The sequence below is a fragment of the Pelobates fuscus genome, chromosome 9, assembly GCF_036172605.1.
Source record: "Pelobates fuscus isolate aPelFus1 chromosome 9, aPelFus1.pri, whole genome shotgun sequence".
Classification (NCBI taxonomy): Eukaryota; Metazoa; Chordata; class Amphibia; order Anura; family Pelobatidae; genus Pelobates; species Pelobates fuscus.
The window spans coordinates 103,840,034-103,858,887 of record NC_086325.1 but is presented as its reverse complement, the minus strand read 5'-3'; the positions used below and the strand labels follow the sequence as shown (position 1 = coordinate 103,858,887).

Sequence of the window (18,854 nt, the reverse complement as noted above, 5' to 3'; positions counted from 1 at the left end):
GCTCCTTAAAATGTTTGGAAATGAAAGTCCTTTTCTCAGGATTCTTCCATTCTCTATAAACAAATTCTAATAACCTCGGGTCTATTGGGAAACCAATCCTCCTCTGATAAAACCACCGTTACCTCTTTAACCCCTTAAGGACACATGACGTGTGTGACACGTCATGATTCCCTTTTATTCCAGAAGTTTGGTCCTTAAGGGGTTAAGGAATCTTTTTAGGTGTTCTGCAGGAAAATCTTCTTCCACACTAGACACCCCACTTGATTTTGATGAGCATGTAGTGTCAGAGCATTCTCCTGATGAAAACTCAGACACGGAGGGACATCTTTCTTGCTTACATTTTTTCAAATGCCTCACCTGAGAAGGAATATGCATTTTAGCGGATTCTTTAAAAGATTCAAAAAGTCTGATAGGTTACCCTGAAACCAGTTAAGAAATTTCAGCAGATCCTGCCGTTTAGATTTTTTTTTTTTTTAGAGGCGAAGCTATTGCACATAATCTTTTTGCATCTATCAGGTAATGGAGTAGCACATTCTGAACAGGTGTTCTGTTTCAATTTAAATGTAGCCTTCTTGGGTGCAAGGTGCAGACATTTTCTCCTTGTCCAAGTCTTTAGGAGATGATGGGCTAGACATCTGCAATAAAAAAACATAATTTTTAAAATTTACCAATCCAGAAGAGAAAACAAACAGATGCCTTTAACCCCTTAAGGACGGAGTCAATAGTGCACGTTCTGATCAAAACAAAACGTAAACAAAAACTGGAATTTGCGCTATATGTCTGTTCACCCGTAGTTCCCCTCTTTCATATTATATGCACCCACACTTATTATATATCATTTTGTTCAGGAGAAACAGGGCTTTAATTTACCATTAACTATTCATATATGGAATATAATTTATTATGAATAAAATAAAAAAAACTGTGAGAAATGTATTTATTTTTTAATAATGTGTAGTTCCGCCTCACATTTTAGCTGTAAATGTCATAATACTGTTAGGTTTTACTGCAACAAAATGCACATATTTGTAATCAGCGATGTCTCACGAGTACAACAGCACCCCCCATTAACAGGTTTTATGTTGTTTTGGAGAGTTACAGGGTCAAATATAGAACGTTCCATTTTCAAATTGAAATTTGCCAGATTAGTAATGTTACCTTTGAGACGGTGTGGTAGCCCAGGAATGAGAATTACCCCCATAATGGCATACCATTTGAAAAAGTAGACAAGCCAAGGTATTGAAAGTGGGGTATGTTTAGTCTTTGTTAGTAGCCACTTAGTCACAAACACTGGCCAAAGTTAGCGTTCATATTTGTTTTTGTGTGAAAAAAGCAAAAAACGAATATTTGGCCAGTGTTTGTGACTAAGTGGCTACTAAGAAAGACTGGACATACCCCACTTGCAATACCTCGGGTTGTCTACTTTTGCAAATGGTATGCCATCATGGGGGTAATTCTCATTCCTGGGCTACCATACGCTCTCAAAGGCAACATAACCAATCTAGCAAATTTCAATGTGAAAAAAATGAAACGCAAGCCTTATATGTGACTCTCTAACTTTCCAAAACACCATAAAACCTGTACATGGGGGGTACTGTTATTCTCGGGAGACTTCACTAAACACAAATATTAGTGTTTTAAAACGGTAAAACATATTACAACAATAATATAGTCCATAAAAGTGCCGTTTGTTTGTAAAAAATGCAAAAAACGTCACTTTTGCTTAAAATATCATCGTTGTAATACAATTTACCAGTTTGAAACACTAATATTTGAGTTCAGCGAAGTCTCCCGAGTAAAACAGTACCCCCTATGTACAGGTTTTATGGTGTCGTGGAGTATTACAGGGTCAAATATAGTGCTTGCAAATTAAATTCTCTGCACTTTCTCCCTGTGTTGTCAGGCATGTCAATCAAATTTTAATTAATCAAATCACATAATTATGTTAAAAGATTATTTAAATATACATGTAGAATTTTAATATATATACATATATATGTATTTAAATGCTACGTGTATACTAATGTAATTTTTTATGTAATTATATGTATTTATCTATATATATATATTTGCGGTTATTTGTATTTTATATATAGATAGATATATATAGAATGCCATTCTAAGTGTATTTTGTTACCAATATATATATATTAATAACAAAATACAGTTAGAATGAAATTACATATGAATATATAATTTATATTAAATTTTGTTTCAATATTTTATTTATTTATTTTATTATTTTATTTATTTATTATTTTAATTATACGTATATATATATATAATATATATATGTACATCTATTATATATATAATATATATACATATTATATATATGTAACATCATTCTAAGTGTATTTTAATGCTAATATATATACTTATATTAATATTAAAATACACTTTGTATGACGTTACATATATATAATATGTATATATATTATATATATAATATATATACATATTATATATATATATAAAAATATTTTCAATTTATTTTTTAACATGTTTAATTTCTTTTTTTATACTTTCTTACCAGCAGGGGGACTGTCTGATATTTTAGACAGTCCCCCTGCAGGCAGATCCATAGCCAGCTATAGGGGGCCATGTGATCGCTCTTTGAGAGCGATCACATGGCCCCCGGGGGCCTCATTTGCCGTGGGAGGGCTGCCTGGGCTGTCAGGCAGCCCCCCAGAAGAGGATCGCGGCGGAGGTAAGTATAACTTACCTCCTGGGGCTCAAAGCCGTTACGGCGTTCCATGCCGCCGCAACGGCTTTAAAGCCCATTATAATGGGGACGGCATGGAACGCCGTAACGGCGTTAACGGGTTAAGGACCAAACTTCTGAAATAAAAGGGAATCATGACATGTCATGTGTCCTTAAGGGGTTAAAGAAAATATATAATAAATCTTGCCTTAAAAAGACATCTGAATGGTGTGGGGGTGACACAGTATCCCCTCTCCAGACAACTTCATGCTTGCCTTGAGGGTGTGCACGGTATAAATAGGTACCAATTTTTGAATTGATCGACAAAAATTAAAGTTCCGAATCGCACATGCGCAGTAGCGCATTTGGATTTACGGTGGAACACCTGGCCGCCCAGGCATGCGTTCCGCCGCACGCAAGCTTGCAATCCAATTGGCGGACCACCTGGGACCGCCTCTTACGCAGCATTGGTCTCCGGACGGCATACTCTCCGACAGCTCTGTAAGCAGGACACAGAGCGGGGCACTCAGCTCACCTCCCAGGGAGCTATCGCAAGATCCCCCAGACAGCAACCTGTGCATCTCACCAGACTCCCAGTACAGTCAACGTGTCAGTCCCGAATGGGACAAGAATGAATGACGGTCCTGGGGCAAGTTCAAGGTTTTAATGGGGAAGTAGGAGGAACTATTTAAAACATTTTTAACAATCTTTACTTATTTACAGTCGGCTTGTCCAACAAGAGGATACAAACCTAGTGGTACTGCCATTATCAGCCAGGAAAATAAGGAAAAAAAAAAAACACATACAGGTTTACATAGGGAAAAAAAATGCAAGTGTTTATTATTCACACGTATAATACAATGATAACATACATATAATAGCATATATATCAGAATTGCACAGACCCCTTCTGTTGATGGTGAACCACAACTCCCATAATTCTCTGCCATAGCTGTAGGCCAACAGAAAAACGTATGACTGTTGTTGAACAGCTTGAGGACTACAGTTTGATACACCTTAGATTACACACACACAAACAGTTATAAAAATAGCAAGGTTTGTGCAGATTGCTCTATACTGCGTGGGATTTGCATTGTATATATGGTGTAGGAAAGATGAGTTTTGCCAATCTTGGGTCACAGTACCTGAGAAGTGTGTGAAAGAATGGCACGTATAGATTAATGATCTACAAGATTAAGGCAAAGTGGCAGTTAAATAATAATAATAATAATAATAATAATAACGATAACATACAATAGGTATTCAAGTTATTATTGCCAGCTCTAAACTATGATGGTCTGTTCTCTTCAGAGCCCTCTGTATAAGATTTAGGCAGAGGTGCAGCTTCAGGATGTGGTACTTTTTCTAGAAGATGAGAAAAAAAAATTATTGCATTTATCACAATTCGGAACGACAGAAAATAAAATTTTAACCTTGTAATAACTCCTGTGAATATGGTCCCTGGCAGGTCATGTAAACCAATTTGTGCAGCATGCTATTCCCCCCTTCTTCGCCCCCCCCCCCACATCCCGGTAAATAAAGTGTTAAAAAAAAAAAAAACACAACTTTACTTACTTTATCCCAGCGCCGATGTCCCTCAATGCTTTCCTATGGGAAAAAGGTCAGTTTTAATTCAGGAAGCCCTCTAGTGGCCCTCTGAGTGCAGACTTAGAGCTGCAATATAAACACTGCAGTTTCTACAGAATTGCAAATCTGATATGAAACACCCTCTCAGTGTTTTTAGACAATTTTACAGAAAGCACCCTACACTCAATAACACAACTGTAGGTGGATGATATGCATATTTCTGGTTTGAATTCCTGGTTGAATTAAAATAAATATTTCAAACAGGATACACTGACATTTTCTCTTAGGTATAAATCACAATAATTGGAAATAAAATCTCTAAGTCAGCTATGTTTTCAGTTCCACTATTTTGGTCTAAAAATGTACTTGGAATTCCTAGATAATTTACATTTTAGTGAAATAACCATCAGTCTCATTTTGTAGACAATGCAAGATAAAAGGTCAGGATGGCCTTAATGGAAGAAAATAGCCTATTGCTTAATATTTGACGGTTTCAGGCAGTGATTGCCATTCAGTTGAACCACAAAAGCAAATTTCATAAATAGCCAATCACAAACAGAGAGCAATTTCAACACTAGGAAGGGTTCTCACCAACATAACTTTTTAGCTCCTTCAACTCCTGCAGTAGGCGCTGGTATTTTATGCTGCAGCAAGGGCATGCCTGAACAGAAAAAATGTAAACAAAGCTTGTTAATTGTCAAATACATATCCTTGATTTAGGGAAGAGAACACTACACAACTCCTGTTCACCTTGGTCATGAAAGCAGCTCTGACATTTTGAGGTATTTTATAAATATTTACATGTTATTCACTAAACTCCAAATTCTAACAAATTAAACACGAACAAAAAAAAACCCCCAAAGGCTAAGACAATGACTATCGCTGATTTGGTGACGTTTTCCAGATTAGCTACTTTTGACTCATTTTTTCTATTTCGATTTAATATGTGAAAATTTGAAGTTTAGTGAATAATCTCATTTCAATGAGATTCCAACAAAGTCAGTATGTTGTTTCATAAAGATTATACAAGCTTATATAAAAATACATACATTGTATTTTTCCATCCTGAAGAAACTGAAACTTTGGTCGTTCTTTTAATTGCTTAAATAAAATGTAGAAGTTTTAAGTCTGGAGAGCAGCCATTCTATTGACTTGTGTTATAGTGTGCAAAGTGGTACAGCAGTGCTTGCATTGCCACAACAGCATTCACAAGCGCGGTCATAAGAACAAAGCATTACTTAAGTATGGTATGAGTAGAACATGCACATTTTAAAGTTTAGTGGTTCAAGATTAAGAAAAATGCATGGACATACTCGTAGGTCTGTATAGGTGTATCACAGATCGTTGTGCAAGTCTGAGAACTATAAAGATAACAAGTGTGGCATACACGAATAATGCATAGAGAAAACATGTGGATTTTGTAGATATAAACCATGAGTTTATAGACTGCTAGACAATGACATGTAGAACTATGTTATGTACATATGCTTATCAAAAGATGTCAAGATTTAACTAGACTTGCTTATGGTCGGGTTGTTGGTGGGTGGGTACGTGGGCTACCACAGGTGTCAACGCTTAACCCCTTAATGACACATGACATGTGTGACATGTCATGATTCCCTTTTATTCCAGAAGTTTGGTCCTTAAGGGGTTAATGTGTGAGGGACCATGCGGGAACAGTCCTCTATTTCCCCCCCCCCCAAGACAGGTCATGAGGCAGGTGTATCGGGTGTGGAGGCGCTGGTCAGAGCCTGTGTGTGCTTGTGCCAGGTAGAGTCTTTTCGTATGTCTATCAGGCACTGTGCCGGTTGGATGTAGCTACTTGTAAGGATGTCTGGTGTGTAAGGTCGTACGTGTAGTCTTATGTGCTGGTCGAAGGGGCAGCGCACACAGGTGTAAAGCTGTGTTTCAGGTACATAGTCCAGAGTCAGCCAATGCCCCGGCGGCAAGCTTGGGGGTACCAGGAAAATTGGAGGCAGTTCAGGCAAGTCCTCCCCAAAGCCCCAGGCAGTTTTGGAGACCTGCATCAGTGGACCATGAACTCGGGTGTTCCTAGTGGAGGCCGCGTTCTCCCCTAATTGGGGGCTGCTCTGGATCCTGATGGAGGGTCGCCGTCTGTGGCGTCGGATCCTCTGCGCTGGTGGTCGATGCTCGGGGGGGGTATTCCCCTGGTGGTCTTCAGCCCGAGTGGGCCTATCTTATAAGGCTGTTAGCTTGTATCATGTAGAATGCCCAGAATTGGCCCGCTCTTTTCCCGCCCATCATCTCTCCACTTGTGCTTTACTGCTGGTGCTTCTGGTTGCCTGGGGTGGCCATCCAGCCTGACAGAGACCATCGTGTGGTGCAGGTTGTTTTCATTGTGTGGTCCGACTTGATTTCTGTGTCGGCATGGTCTCCACCCGCACACGCAGCTGTAGGAGATCCGCCATCTTCAAGGGAGCCGTCAGGGTAACGTTTTGAGGCATGGCGAGTGCTTGGGCCTGGTGGTACGCAGCCGTGGTTCCTCGCAGGGACCGGGATAACTCCCACCGCAAGGTGCCGGTCGGAGAACTGGGGGATCGGCCGTCTCACCTCAGCTCAAGCTCGATAGGCCTCAGGCCTCAATCAGGTTACTCTGTTGTCGTTTCAAGTCGTTACAGGTACCTCCGTATTCGCCTACAGCTCATGAGTAGGATGGGCACCTATTTCGGTCGGTGGCTGCTGATGGCACGGAGTTGACTCCAATAGATTAGCCCAGGCGCTGGAGCTCAGACGTGACAAGTCTGATCCGTGTTCAGTGGTCAGGCCCCGCCCCCGCATCCGGGTATTTTTTTACATATAATCTTTGTTGTTCTGGTGAGTGCCAGAAATAAAAGTATATATATGCTCAGTATGATGGAAGTTCTAGTTCAGGAACATTAGAAAGCCAGTAAGATGGATAGACCTGGTGTGTGTGTGTGGACATACATACATACACACACACTAATGTTCCTGAACTATACCTTCCATCATACTGAGCAGTCTAGCCCTATTTTGAGTCATTTCCAACATCAAACAAAAACAAAAATAGTTTTTCTTTGACCTCTTCCCCAATTCAAGTTTATCCACGCTATGTACATTTATGTAGTTCTGCAAATAACTAGAGAGAGTATTTTAGCACTTAATTATATAGGGTGTTAAAATTCTAATAAAAACAAATATTGGGGAAAAATGTTAAGTACAGTAAACCACTGTTTTAGGGCGTTACAATTAATTTATATCCATACCTGAAAATGGGAACAATCTTCAGATATAGGCAGAGATGCATCTCCTGCAAAACGGAAAAAGAAAGGAAATCAAATAATATAAAAAATGTTTTAACATGTTGCATGTGCAGACATTAAAACTGTTCAGAGCACCTGGCACAGAGGACGCCATGACAGAGCAGGCAGCGGACATTGTGTTTGTTTTTTCTTGCAGGGCATTAGATGCATGCAGTTTGTCACTGGACTCTGTAACAGATTTCTCGGCCTGCTTGATATTTGTGGACTGTGCTCCAGTTACTTCAGAGATGACTGGCTCATTGCATGGTTTCAGGGATGCCACGAACATCTTTTTTGGAGCAGTCCTTGGAGCCAAGCCGCTTTCAACTTTTGACGTAAGAGAATTATTTCGAGCCCCAGCAGATGCAAATTTTGGCAGCTCCCTTTGAAATTTCTTTACTGGTAAACCTGAAACACATTATGGACACTTAGAGATCCTGCAAGCCAGGAGGATATTTTAACTCTAAAATTAAAAGGAAACGCTAAAAAGCAGGATAGTACATGTATGAATCTCCAAATCTTTCCCTTTAACGCTTTATTGTAATGGGAATCTACAGTAAAAAAAAAAAAAAAATCCTTTGTAATGAGACCATATAGCGCAATAAATAAAAGCAACTCGTCCCCCAAAGTGCAAAGTGTTCCCAAGTGTTCTTTGCTAAGAGAGGCCATCAGCAGCTACATTTCTGAAGTACCCTTGAAGTGGGCATGTCATCTTCTGAAATGCTCATCTTAAAGGAAGTACCTCTCTTGATAATTTAAATTAAGACTCTCTAGATGAGCACATATATGTCCTGTGTGCAAAACTGTTGCTTGTCTTTTTTGACGTTATTCAAAGGAAACTAATTTCGAACCATAATTTTTCAAACTCTAAACAAGTTTTAAAAATATTACAAAACGGTACATTTAAAAAAATTAATTAAAAGAAGGACTTTAATTCTTCACCCCTTGTCACTTAGCAACCAAGATAACATAGGGCTTATTCTGTTCTTTTTTGTATAGTATAATAGGGAGGAGGAATCAAAGGCCTCTCCCAATACTCCTATTGAGCTGAAATGGCAGAGGTGAAGAATCAGGAAAGAGTAGTTAAGGAAATACTTCAGAATAACCATTTATAACCAATTGTAGAGATGAAACAATTCCAGTTTATTGATAAGCTGTATTCATATTTATTTTTTTGTGGCATTATAGTTATGACTACAACTATAAGCAGGTTGAAGTGATGCATGTGAATAGCAGAGGTTATTGTTGAAATTATTCTGATATACCACTGCAATTATAAAAATAACAAGGACAAGGAATACCAGGTCAAGGTAGCTCTGTGCACCATAACCTTCAGAAAAAAAAAAAACACATGTTACAGTGTTTGAGTGTGCCTTAAATATCCATTTAGCCATTCTTCATTAACTCTACTATTGGGTATGCAGTGTAACTAGCATTTTTTGTAAACATAGTATACTTTACCTATTGTCGCTCACCTGGGAGGTTAGACTTCATTTTAGAGGGTGATTTCAGTGATTGTAAGGGGATGGGTGGACGCAAAGATGAAAGTCCTGGCCTGAGAATCCCAGATGCTCGTGGTGCTGCAGAAAACAAGAGGGTGATGCGATGAAGACTGGGTAAGGGCACAGATCAAAAGTTTTGTTTTGTTTTTGTTACCAGGTACAATACAATTTATTTTCATTAAAAAAAGTTTTTATTAAACTCCGCTTTTAATGTGCCCCTTTCTGTACTGCTGCTCTCCACCATCATAGGGTGCTCCAATCAAGCTGGAGTTAATCATATCATATAAAGATCTGTTCCAATCATCATCACAGGATTATTGGCCTACTCAAACTCATGGCAGTCACATAGTGGCGGTTATCAGTTTGTACAAAGCCTGGTTAACCAGTTAGTGAACCAGGCTGTGTTTTAATCAGCAGTCGTGGCCTGCACATGCACAGTCCACAGAAAGGCTCTCATATACAGTAATAAATTATCAGAAATTAGAGTGTGAGTTAGAGTGCTCTAAGAACCATGTTTTTACAATAATGCAAAGTGTTTATGATGCTTAGACTGACTCTCTAAGTACCAAAACAACTGTAGCTTAATGGAGTGATTTGATGTATAAATCATGGCTCTACAGTCTCAGTGATACAGAGTAGTGGCATGGCAAGGGCAATATCTATACACCAAAATAGCTGCATTAAAGGACCACTATAGTGCCAGGAAAACTATAGTGGTCCTTTACTATATAGTCCTTAGGTTCCCCCCACCCTCAGGGTTAAACCCCCTTCAGCCATTTGCCTTAAAGTGCCAGGCTCCCTCGGCGCTGGTGACCCTTCCGCCCCCCCCTCCCACCCCTCCGATGTCAGCTCCCGAGTGGAGTCGAATGCGCAGCCAGAGCCGTGTGCGCATTCAAATCGCCCATAGGCAAGCATTACTCAATGCTTTCCTATGAACGTTCTGTGTGCTCAATGCGGTTTTCGCATTGAGCATCGCGGAAGCACCTCTAGCGGCTGTCAAGAAGACAGCCACTAGAGACTGGATTAACCCTGCAATGTAAACATAGCAGTTTCTATGAAACTGCTACGTTTACAGCTGCAGGGGTTAAACCTGGTGACTATAGTGGTCCTTTAAGCTAAACTTATTTTGGTGCTTAGCGTATTCTATAATAGCATGCACACCGTAGCCATATTGAAAAAGCAACCAATAGGTTTTTGTATATTACGAAATCTGCTAAAGTAAAAGGGGAATGCATTTATTTCTTTAGTTTTGCTGTTTCTGCCGCTATAATATCCCTCAGTATTCCAACTACTAGGATGCTCAGCTATTCACCCATTTAAATCTGCTGCTTAAACAGAGATTAACTGTCTTCCATTTGAACAAAAGTCATGGTTGTACTTTTATAAAAAGTAAGACCCATGGATCTATATGTAACATCATACATTGTGTTTCTTCAGTTGGTAACAATACAGTACTGGCTGTGAGTGTTTACTAGAAGAAGAGAATCATATATAAAAAAAAACAAACAAAAAAAAAAAACATTTTTATACATTACAATTGTACATTAAGTCTACAGGGTTTGGCATAGGCAATTTCTCACCAGTAGGTGCAGGTGTCTGTACAGTAGAACTCATAGTGCCACTTGTAGATTGTGGTATACTGGTACTGTTGCTTTGCCCACCCACAGGAAGCTGACCACTGCCAATTCGAGAAGGAGGTCTGGCCGACGAGGGAACATTAAGCAAGGAATTTGTTGTATTATATTTCATCTGCACAGCAGAGAAAAAGATAATAAAAACAACACGAAAACACTAGCAAAGACATTATCAAAGCAGAAATACAGATTGAATATTACACAGTATACGTAGACATGCAACTCCAAAATCCACAAAAGAACAGCTACCACCAAAATAAATATACTGGTGCTTCCTGCTGAGCCTTTTTTTGAACTGCAGTTTCCTACTCTGGTTTGCAGAGCTAAAAGATGCAACTCAAAAATAAAACATTATTGCAACTTTTTTTTTTTGCAGTGAATTGTGAAAATATCCTACTCTATTTTTACTAATACATTTTTCAGGTATTAAATGCATAAAATAGTGATGCAGCAAAAGACATGTATGTATTGAGAAATAATACATTAAAGCACAATGATTTATTTCTGCCCTAGAATCCAAAGTTCTGAAATTTCATTTGTACCTGACAGCCATCAAGGTTAGGGATAGGTAACCTTTGGGACTCCAGATGTTGTAGACCATCTCCCCTGCTGCTTTGCCAGCATTATGTCTGTAAGAGCTAGGTACCGACCAATATTGATTTTTTTAGAGCCAATATCGATACTCTGAACTTTCAGGCAGATAGCCGATAACTTACCGATATTCTGTACATTTACCATTTTGAAAAAAAACTAATTCTAAAAGTTAAATGCACAAAATATACATGCCATGTGTAGTGGATGCAGTGTGTTTAGACAGGGAAGCTGTGAGTGTGTGTAGTGTGTATAGTGAATGCAGTGTGTGCGTGCAGTGTGTATAGTGAATGCAGTGTGTGCGCGCAGTGTGTATAGTGAATGCAGTGTGTGCGTGCAGTGTGTGTATAGTGAATGCAGTGTGTGCGTGCAGTGTGTGTATAGTGAATGCAGTGTGTGCGTGCAGTGTGTGTATAGTGAATGCAGTGTGTGCGTGCAGTGTGTGTATAGTGAATGCAGTGTGTGCGTGCAGTGTGTATAGTGAATGCAGTGTGTGCGTGCAGTGTGTGTATAGTGAATGCAGTGTGTGCGTGCAGTGTGTATAGTGAATGCAGTGTGTGCGTGCAGTGTGTGTATAGTGAATGCAGTGTGTGCGTGCAGTGTGTATAGTGAATGTAGTGTGTATATAATGAATGCAGTGAGTGTGTGTATATAGAATGCAGAGTGTGCAGTGTGTATATAGAATGCAGTGTGTATATAATGAATGCAGCGAGTGTTTGTGTAGTGTTTAAAGTGAATGCAGTGTGTGCAAAATGAATGCAGTGAGTGTAAAGTGGTGAGGGTAAAGTGAATGCAGTGAGTGTGTATATAATGAATTCAGTGTGTGTTTGTGTAGTGTGTGTAAAGTAAATGCAGTGAGTGTAAAGTGAATGCAGTGAGTGTGTGCAGTGTGTATATAATGAATGCGGAGTGTGTGTATGTGTTTTTCTGTAGGCATGTAATTTGTGTAAAATGGGGGGGCGGGGGGGAGCATTTTTTATTTTAACTTTTTTTTTAGTCCCCACTCCCTGCTTCTTACTTGGCCAGGGAGGGGGGATATGGCATTCCCTGGTGGTCCAGTGGCATGGACTGTGCATTGGGGACCCGCAGCAAGCTCTTACTTACCTCCCCAGCAGCTCCCTTGTCTAAATCTCGCGGCCTGTGTGCCGCGCGGAGCGTTGCCATGGTAACCCCTTGCACCGCTCTGACGGCCGCAGGACTCGCGAGATTTACACAGGGGAGCTGAAGGGAAGGTAAGTAAGAGCTTGCTGCGGGCCCTCCAGGACCGCGGAGCTTGTCATGGGCCCGGCCGTCCTGGCATATATTATCAGCTTCTCTATAGGCCGATACCAATATTGCCGAAAATACCGAATATCAGCCGATAATAAAATCGGCCATACCGATAATCGGTCGATCCCTAGTAAGAGCATTATAGATGTAATCCACATCTGGAGTGCCATAAGTTGCCTAGCCCTGGATTGGATTTTGCATACCTTTGGGGTAGCTGTCGTAGTCTTTAGACGACTTCCTGAAGCCTTGTTCTGTAGGATATTGGAAGTGCTTAGACCTATGTCTTGCTTATGGTTTCCAATGCTGGGACGAAGTAAACTATTTCGGTTTAGTGGTGGTCTCAAACCCCCTCTTGCATGGATTGCTTGAGCTTTTGGGAGATTCTGAAGGACAACTGTCTCTTTTGTTAATTTCTGGGTTAAAGGACCAGTGTTCAGTGCTAGAGAGCGCCGTGCAGAAGGGATACCAGACATTGGTTGCTGTAGCTTAGATGATTCTTCCTTTTGAGAGAGATTTCTTTGGGTTCCACGGAAAAGCAGAGTACCTCTGGGAACATCTTTTTTTACGTGGGTATTCTCAGCTGTGGACTGTATTCCAAGTGAATCTTGCTGTGTTGGTATCTTTTGTGGCACATGGGCCTTATCTGTTGGCTCATCTGCAACTGAGCAGAAGGATAGGTTGGGTTCATGCGGTACAGAGTCTTTGCATGGATTCTTGAAATGAAAATTGGTTAACCCTGGAACAGGTGTAGACGTCACAAAAGAGAGTGAACCAACAGAAAAAACACTTTCGTCATGGGCATTTTCTGCCTCCTGGATATCACATGTTATAGGTTCACTCATGAGTTCTTTCTCACTAGCAATGCTTATGATATTAGCAGAACAAGACACAGCACGCGTCTTACTGCATGTTTCATCTGCTTCTATAAGTTTTTCATCTGCAACTGCAGCCTGACCTGTACAGATTTCTCCCATACACTCTGTTAAAGTGTTTGTCTGCAACTGGTTTTCCACAGGCATCTGCGCGTTACAAATCCCAAGTGACTGGTCTGGTGGCACCTTTAGCGTGTGGTCCGTTGTACCAGTTAAATAACCATCATTTGTGGGGACTGTAGAGTCAACAATGAATTCTGTGGTTTGCACTGGATAGACAATAGCATTTTCTGTGATTGAAGTAATTTCTTGGGCAATTGGACTCACTTCCTTTAAAGGTAAAAGAGACTGAACCCCTTCAGCTACAATGTCCTTGGTGGCTTCGGAAGAATAGTTTCTCTCAGGTGCTGCTAGAACATCCAGTGCAGTACAGGCAGAGTTTTTTTCATCCAGTAATGCAACGCCATGGGTGGTAATTGCAGCAGCTTTTCCCTCACACACTAATTCAGTATTTTGGGCAGTAGAGTCTTTATTAACCAGTAATGCAGTATTCTGTGTGGTTGAGGGAGTAGAATTTTCACTGTGTACTAATGCGTTACCCCTGGTTGTAGAGGCAGCTGCATTGCTCTTTTGCACTAGTGCAATACCAGGAGTGGTAACGGCAGCAGAATTTCCCTCATGCTCCAACACAATATCTTGGGTGGTACTAGCAACAGACATTTCCTCATGTACTAATGCAATGTCCTGAGTGGTACTAGCAACAGACATTTCCTCATGCACTAATGCAATGTCCTGAGTGGTACTAGCAACAGACATTTCCTCATGCACTAATGCAATGTCCTGAGTGGTACTAGCAACAGACATTTCCTCATGCACTAATGCAATGTCCTGAGTGGTACTAGCAACAGACATTTCCTCATGCACTAATGCAATGTCCTGAGTGGTACTAGCAGCAGACATTTCTTCATGCACTAATGCAATGACCTGAGTGGTACTAGCAGCAGACATTTCCTCATGCACTAATGCAATGTCCTGAGTGGTACTAGCAGCAGAATTTGCCTCATGGCCACACACAACATTCTGCATACTACTGGCAGACAATTTTGCTGCATCTTCAATAACCTGAGTGGTATTGGCTAAAGAATGCTCAGAAAGCACCGGCATTATTTGAATTGCAGCATTCACTAGATAGGGGCTTGCTGTCGTGACCTCATTTTGCATCAACAGAATGTCTAGCGTGGCATTGGCAATTGATTGTTCAGCAGGTGATCGTATAATGTCCTGTGTGCTATTGCAGTAGGATTTAGGCACTTCTTCATTTAACTGTGTGGTGTTGGCTGCAAACGCAGAATGCACTGGAATAATCTCATGTGTAGTATTTATAGAATCTCCAAGCATAGACTCAATCACATGTGTGCTGGTGGCTGCTGCAATCTCACAGCTCAGTGTTTCAATCTCCTGAGTAACGTTAGGAGAAACCCTGAGTGCAGCTTTAACTGTCTGACATCTGTCTTCTGCAGTGACTTCATTGTCGACAGATGCAATATCTTGTGTCACAATGGCAGATGTGTTTGTCACACAGTCAACCATCAAAGTGGTGTTGGCTGTAGTGATTGCACAGTGCATTTCTGCCATGTCGTGCGTTAAGTTGGCAGACTTAAGTTGAGTGTAAATGGCACTGTCCACATGCTGTAATACATTGTCCTTCATCAGACCAGCAGATGGACTGGGCACACATTCAATAATGTGGGTGAGGTTGGCAGCACCAGTTAGTTCAGTTATGTCTGTAGTGTTGTGGAAGATATCAGATGGTTTAGGATCAGCATCAGTTGTTGAAAAAGCTGCAGTCACCTCTTCTTGCATTGATGATAGGTCTTTGGTGGTATCTATAGTGGATTTAGGAGATTCCATCACTTTAGTTGTATTAGCTGCAGCAGGACCAACACACATTAGTTTGGTCTCACAAGATGTCTGAAGAAGCATCACTGCTTTGGATGAGGTGCAAGTATTCTTCTCAGGAAATATTTTTTGTGGACTTTCCAATTTCAACGTCATACTCCTGGTCTCAGAATGTACTTTGTCTGCTAAGAAATTGCTTGGAAACGTGACCATCTTTATATTTTCCTCAGACTCTTTGCCTTTTTTATACACTGGTGCTTCACATATCTGGTTAAATTCAACAGGGTTTATTTTAGGACTGGGGAAGTGCAAAGTTTGATAGTTATCCTCACCTACATGCTCCAGTTTCTGTCTCTTCTTATTACAAACCTTAACATCTTCATCATCAAGATCAAACATTCCATCAGCAGTACAGTCTTCCCAAATATTACCACTGTGGCCATACTTTAAGTCCTCCTTCAAAGTAAAATGATGGAGCTGCATGTCTACTTTTTCCAGATCCAAAAGGCTTTCACCAAACATAGACTCTCCACACCTGTTTGGGCTGCTTTCTAGGGAAGAGATCATATTAGCTACTTCACAAGCCAACATAGATTTCATTGGTGTAGAATCATAAGGTGGAGGCTCTGCATCAATTGTGGAAACATCAAGTTCATCTAGCTTTCTTTTACCTGGACTTTTTCGATCAGTTTCTGTACCTTCTAGCTGATTGACAATTTCCTGGCACTCTGTTGCAAAGAAACTTCTGTACAATGGCGGCTGTACTGGGCTGTCACTTATCACAGTGTCAAACTTGATATTGTTATGTAGCTTATCCATCCTATATGTCCTTTCTGGACTCAAATGCTCACTGGACTCTAACTCTACTTCCATGACTGGTGTTAGCTTTTTCTTTCGCTGACCTCTTGATGCCATTGGAGTACTAAAATATTTCAGATTGTTGCTCGACATACCTTCAGAAGACTCAAGTACTGAACTTGATGTAGCATTGTCTGTGAAGTAAGCTTGTGCTGATTTAGAGATTTCTCTCAGTTTAGAAAGGGTATTGCCTTCTTCAGTTACGAAAGGCACAGAAAAAGTGCCCACCTCTACAGAGGATGAAAGTCTAGTTTTGGACTCCATTTCCTTTTTTATGATATGCGGATAGTTCTCATTTTCTTTAAAGCCATCCTCTTTTGAGCTGAGATCCATCATTAATTTCCCACCAAAATCTGAAAAATAACTATTAGTCTGTTTTCCTAGTTTCTCTTTTAGTCCACTGGATTTCCTGGCTACAGATGAGGCGGAGCAGGTTGGGTCACTTATCCTCTTTTTACATGCTTTCTTTCCTGTGGAAAGAGGCTGCTCAGCATGCAGCTTTGGTAGATTGCTGGTGTCTTTTAACACTACATCATGCATCTGATCCAAATGAAAATGGTCTTTGCCAACTGGGACCTTGTGTTTTATCCGAGTAAGTTTCTCCAGGTTTAATTTCCCTTTGGTTCTTCAACCTAGAAGAAAAAAAATAAACATCAAAGTATGAAAGCTAGGAGGCCTTCCTAAAATATTTATCAGCTTAAAATCCACCGTACTGTATTTTTTGCAGTGCAATGAGCAGTTGATCTTACAAGTTTTTGTTAATATATTCCAAAATTGGCTTTTGTTCCAAGCCTTGTATTTGTTGGAAAAAACATGGTTTTGTTTTTGATATTGTACAACAACGACACACAACAACCCTTCCCCCACCAAAAAAAAAAAAAAAAAAAAGCGCAAATGTAGATCTTGGCAATCCAGCTACACACACAAAAAAAATCTAATTCCAATGTAGGAAGTTGTATTCTTCTCATTCGACAACTGGGCTTTGAGATACTATAGGAAACATAAAAAAACTAATTACAAATTAACAAACCTCTTAAAGGAACATTCCAAACACTAAAATATGCCTATTATGCCAGGAGCACCCCTTCCCCGCCCATCAGTAATCTAAGTTTTATAACAGTTTGACTTCTAACCCAAGGTCCCGCCAGCATCAATCCAAAGCCTCCTCCCAGCAGCCAGAATATCCTGCCTAGGAGCTTCTAACAGTTCTCCTAAACTAAAAAGGGACAATCCAGACCGCTAAAAAAATTCAGCAACTGCTTTAAGTTTGAAAAGCGTATCTTTTCACTTAAAAAAATAAATGCACGGGGGCGGGGCCATGGTTATGGTGCTTGGAGTGTTTCTCTAAGTAAAACTCTGGAGCTAAACAAACAATAACAGGCTGGGCCCTCCATAGTGACTACACCCCTCTAACCCCATTTCCCAGTAATATTATCTCCAGGGTCTGTCTGTCTGTCCTAGGGGCCCCTACCCTCAGGGGACAGTGACATTCCTGTGTTAACCCTATAAGAGCCAGAGGTACATGTAACACGTGACCATGCAATGCAGACAGCACAATAATATATATATACCGTTTCGCAGACACGGCATACTGACCCGGAGTGACGCTGTCTGAGCCGCCGGCGTGATGCGGACACCGATCCTCCAAGATCACCTCACCAACGATCTGTCCAGTGCTACTTCGAAAAGCGCTCCCAACATGCTATTGGTCGGCTGGCGGCACGTCACAACCTCCCGTCCAATCATATTCGCCAAACGCCTGGCCCGGTCACGTGGTTTTCACTGGGAACTGATGCCGAAGCACCATTTTTCAACAGGGCGGAAACATGCCACTACTAAACCGGAAGTACGTCACTGATAGCAAGTGCCTCTAGGGGTGGGCTGTGTAAAGCACTGGGTACCAGTGACAGGGTATTACTGTGATGTTTGCTGAAGGAGGTGGTTATGGTTCTAAACTATTACTTGCAATGCAAGCACCATGGCGTTAAATGTATGTTTTTCCCCCTATTGTTGGAGTAGTTGTAAAAAGTTCTCTCAGCGTGGAAATATTGTTATTTGTGCTTCTATTTTTTATTTTATTGTATGTGCTATGAGGAAGGCTCTGTGGTCATGCAGTGATTGGTATATAGTGCAGTTATAGACAGTGTTCCACATATAATGTATATGTACAAAATAAACTGAAGTGCAGTTGCTTTCTGATTGAAGGTGTTTTATGAAGACATTTTTCATGGAATTCATGTTGGCCCTGGGTTTGATATTCTTGTGCAGGGCTAGGCGACTCCACTTACCGTATTTTTCGCTCCATAAGACGCACCTCACCATAAGACGCACCTAGTTTTTAGAGGAAGAAACCCAGAAAAAAAATATTCTGAACAAACTGTCCCATAGTGTTTCTTACTATGGGACAGTTTGTACAGAATATTTTTTTTCTCCCCTGTCCCATAGTGTGTCCCCCCTCCCATAGTCTTCTCCTCTCTCCCATAGTCTTCTCCTCTCTCCCATAGTCTTCACCCACCCCCTCCCCATAGACTTCACCCACCCCCTCCCCATAGACTTCACCCACCCCCTCCCCATAGTCTTCATCCACCCCCTCCCCATAGTCTTCATCCACCCCCTCCCCATAGTCTTCATCCACCCCCTCCCCATAGTCTTCATCC

The 18,854-nt window shown here is 40.7% G+C and overlaps 1 protein-coding gene across 3 annotated transcripts; it reads right to left on the bottom strand.

The window, feature by feature from the left end:
- Window positions 1-3,522: 3,522 nt before the first annotated feature.
- LOC134572934 (uncharacterized) lies at window positions 3,523-17,861 on the bottom strand. Of its 3 annotated transcripts, none has more exons than XM_063432253.1 (8): window positions 17,794-17,861; window positions 12,772-16,829; window positions 10,655-10,823; window positions 9,048-9,152; window positions 7,669-7,980; window positions 7,537-7,580; window positions 4,883-4,952; window positions 3,523-4,069 (listed from the first exon to the last, which is right to left on the bottom strand). In XM_063432253.1, the coding sequence occupies exons 2-8, from the start codon at window positions 16,735-16,737 to the stop codon at window positions 3,993-3,995; spliced, it is 4,743 nt and encodes a 1,580-aa protein (XP_063288323.1). In that variant the 5' UTR covers window positions 16,738-16,829; window positions 17,794-17,861; the 3' UTR covers window positions 3,523-3,992. The 3 variants fall into 3 exon arrangements, with proteins under 3 accessions (XP_063288323.1, XP_063288325.1, XP_063288324.1); XM_063432255.1 differs by lacking the exon at window positions 17,794-17,861 and adding an exon at window positions 17,228-17,281; XM_063432254.1 differs by lacking the exon at window positions 17,794-17,861 and adding an exon at window positions 16,911-16,980.
- Between the last annotated feature and the right edge of the window lie 993 nt (window positions 17,862-18,854).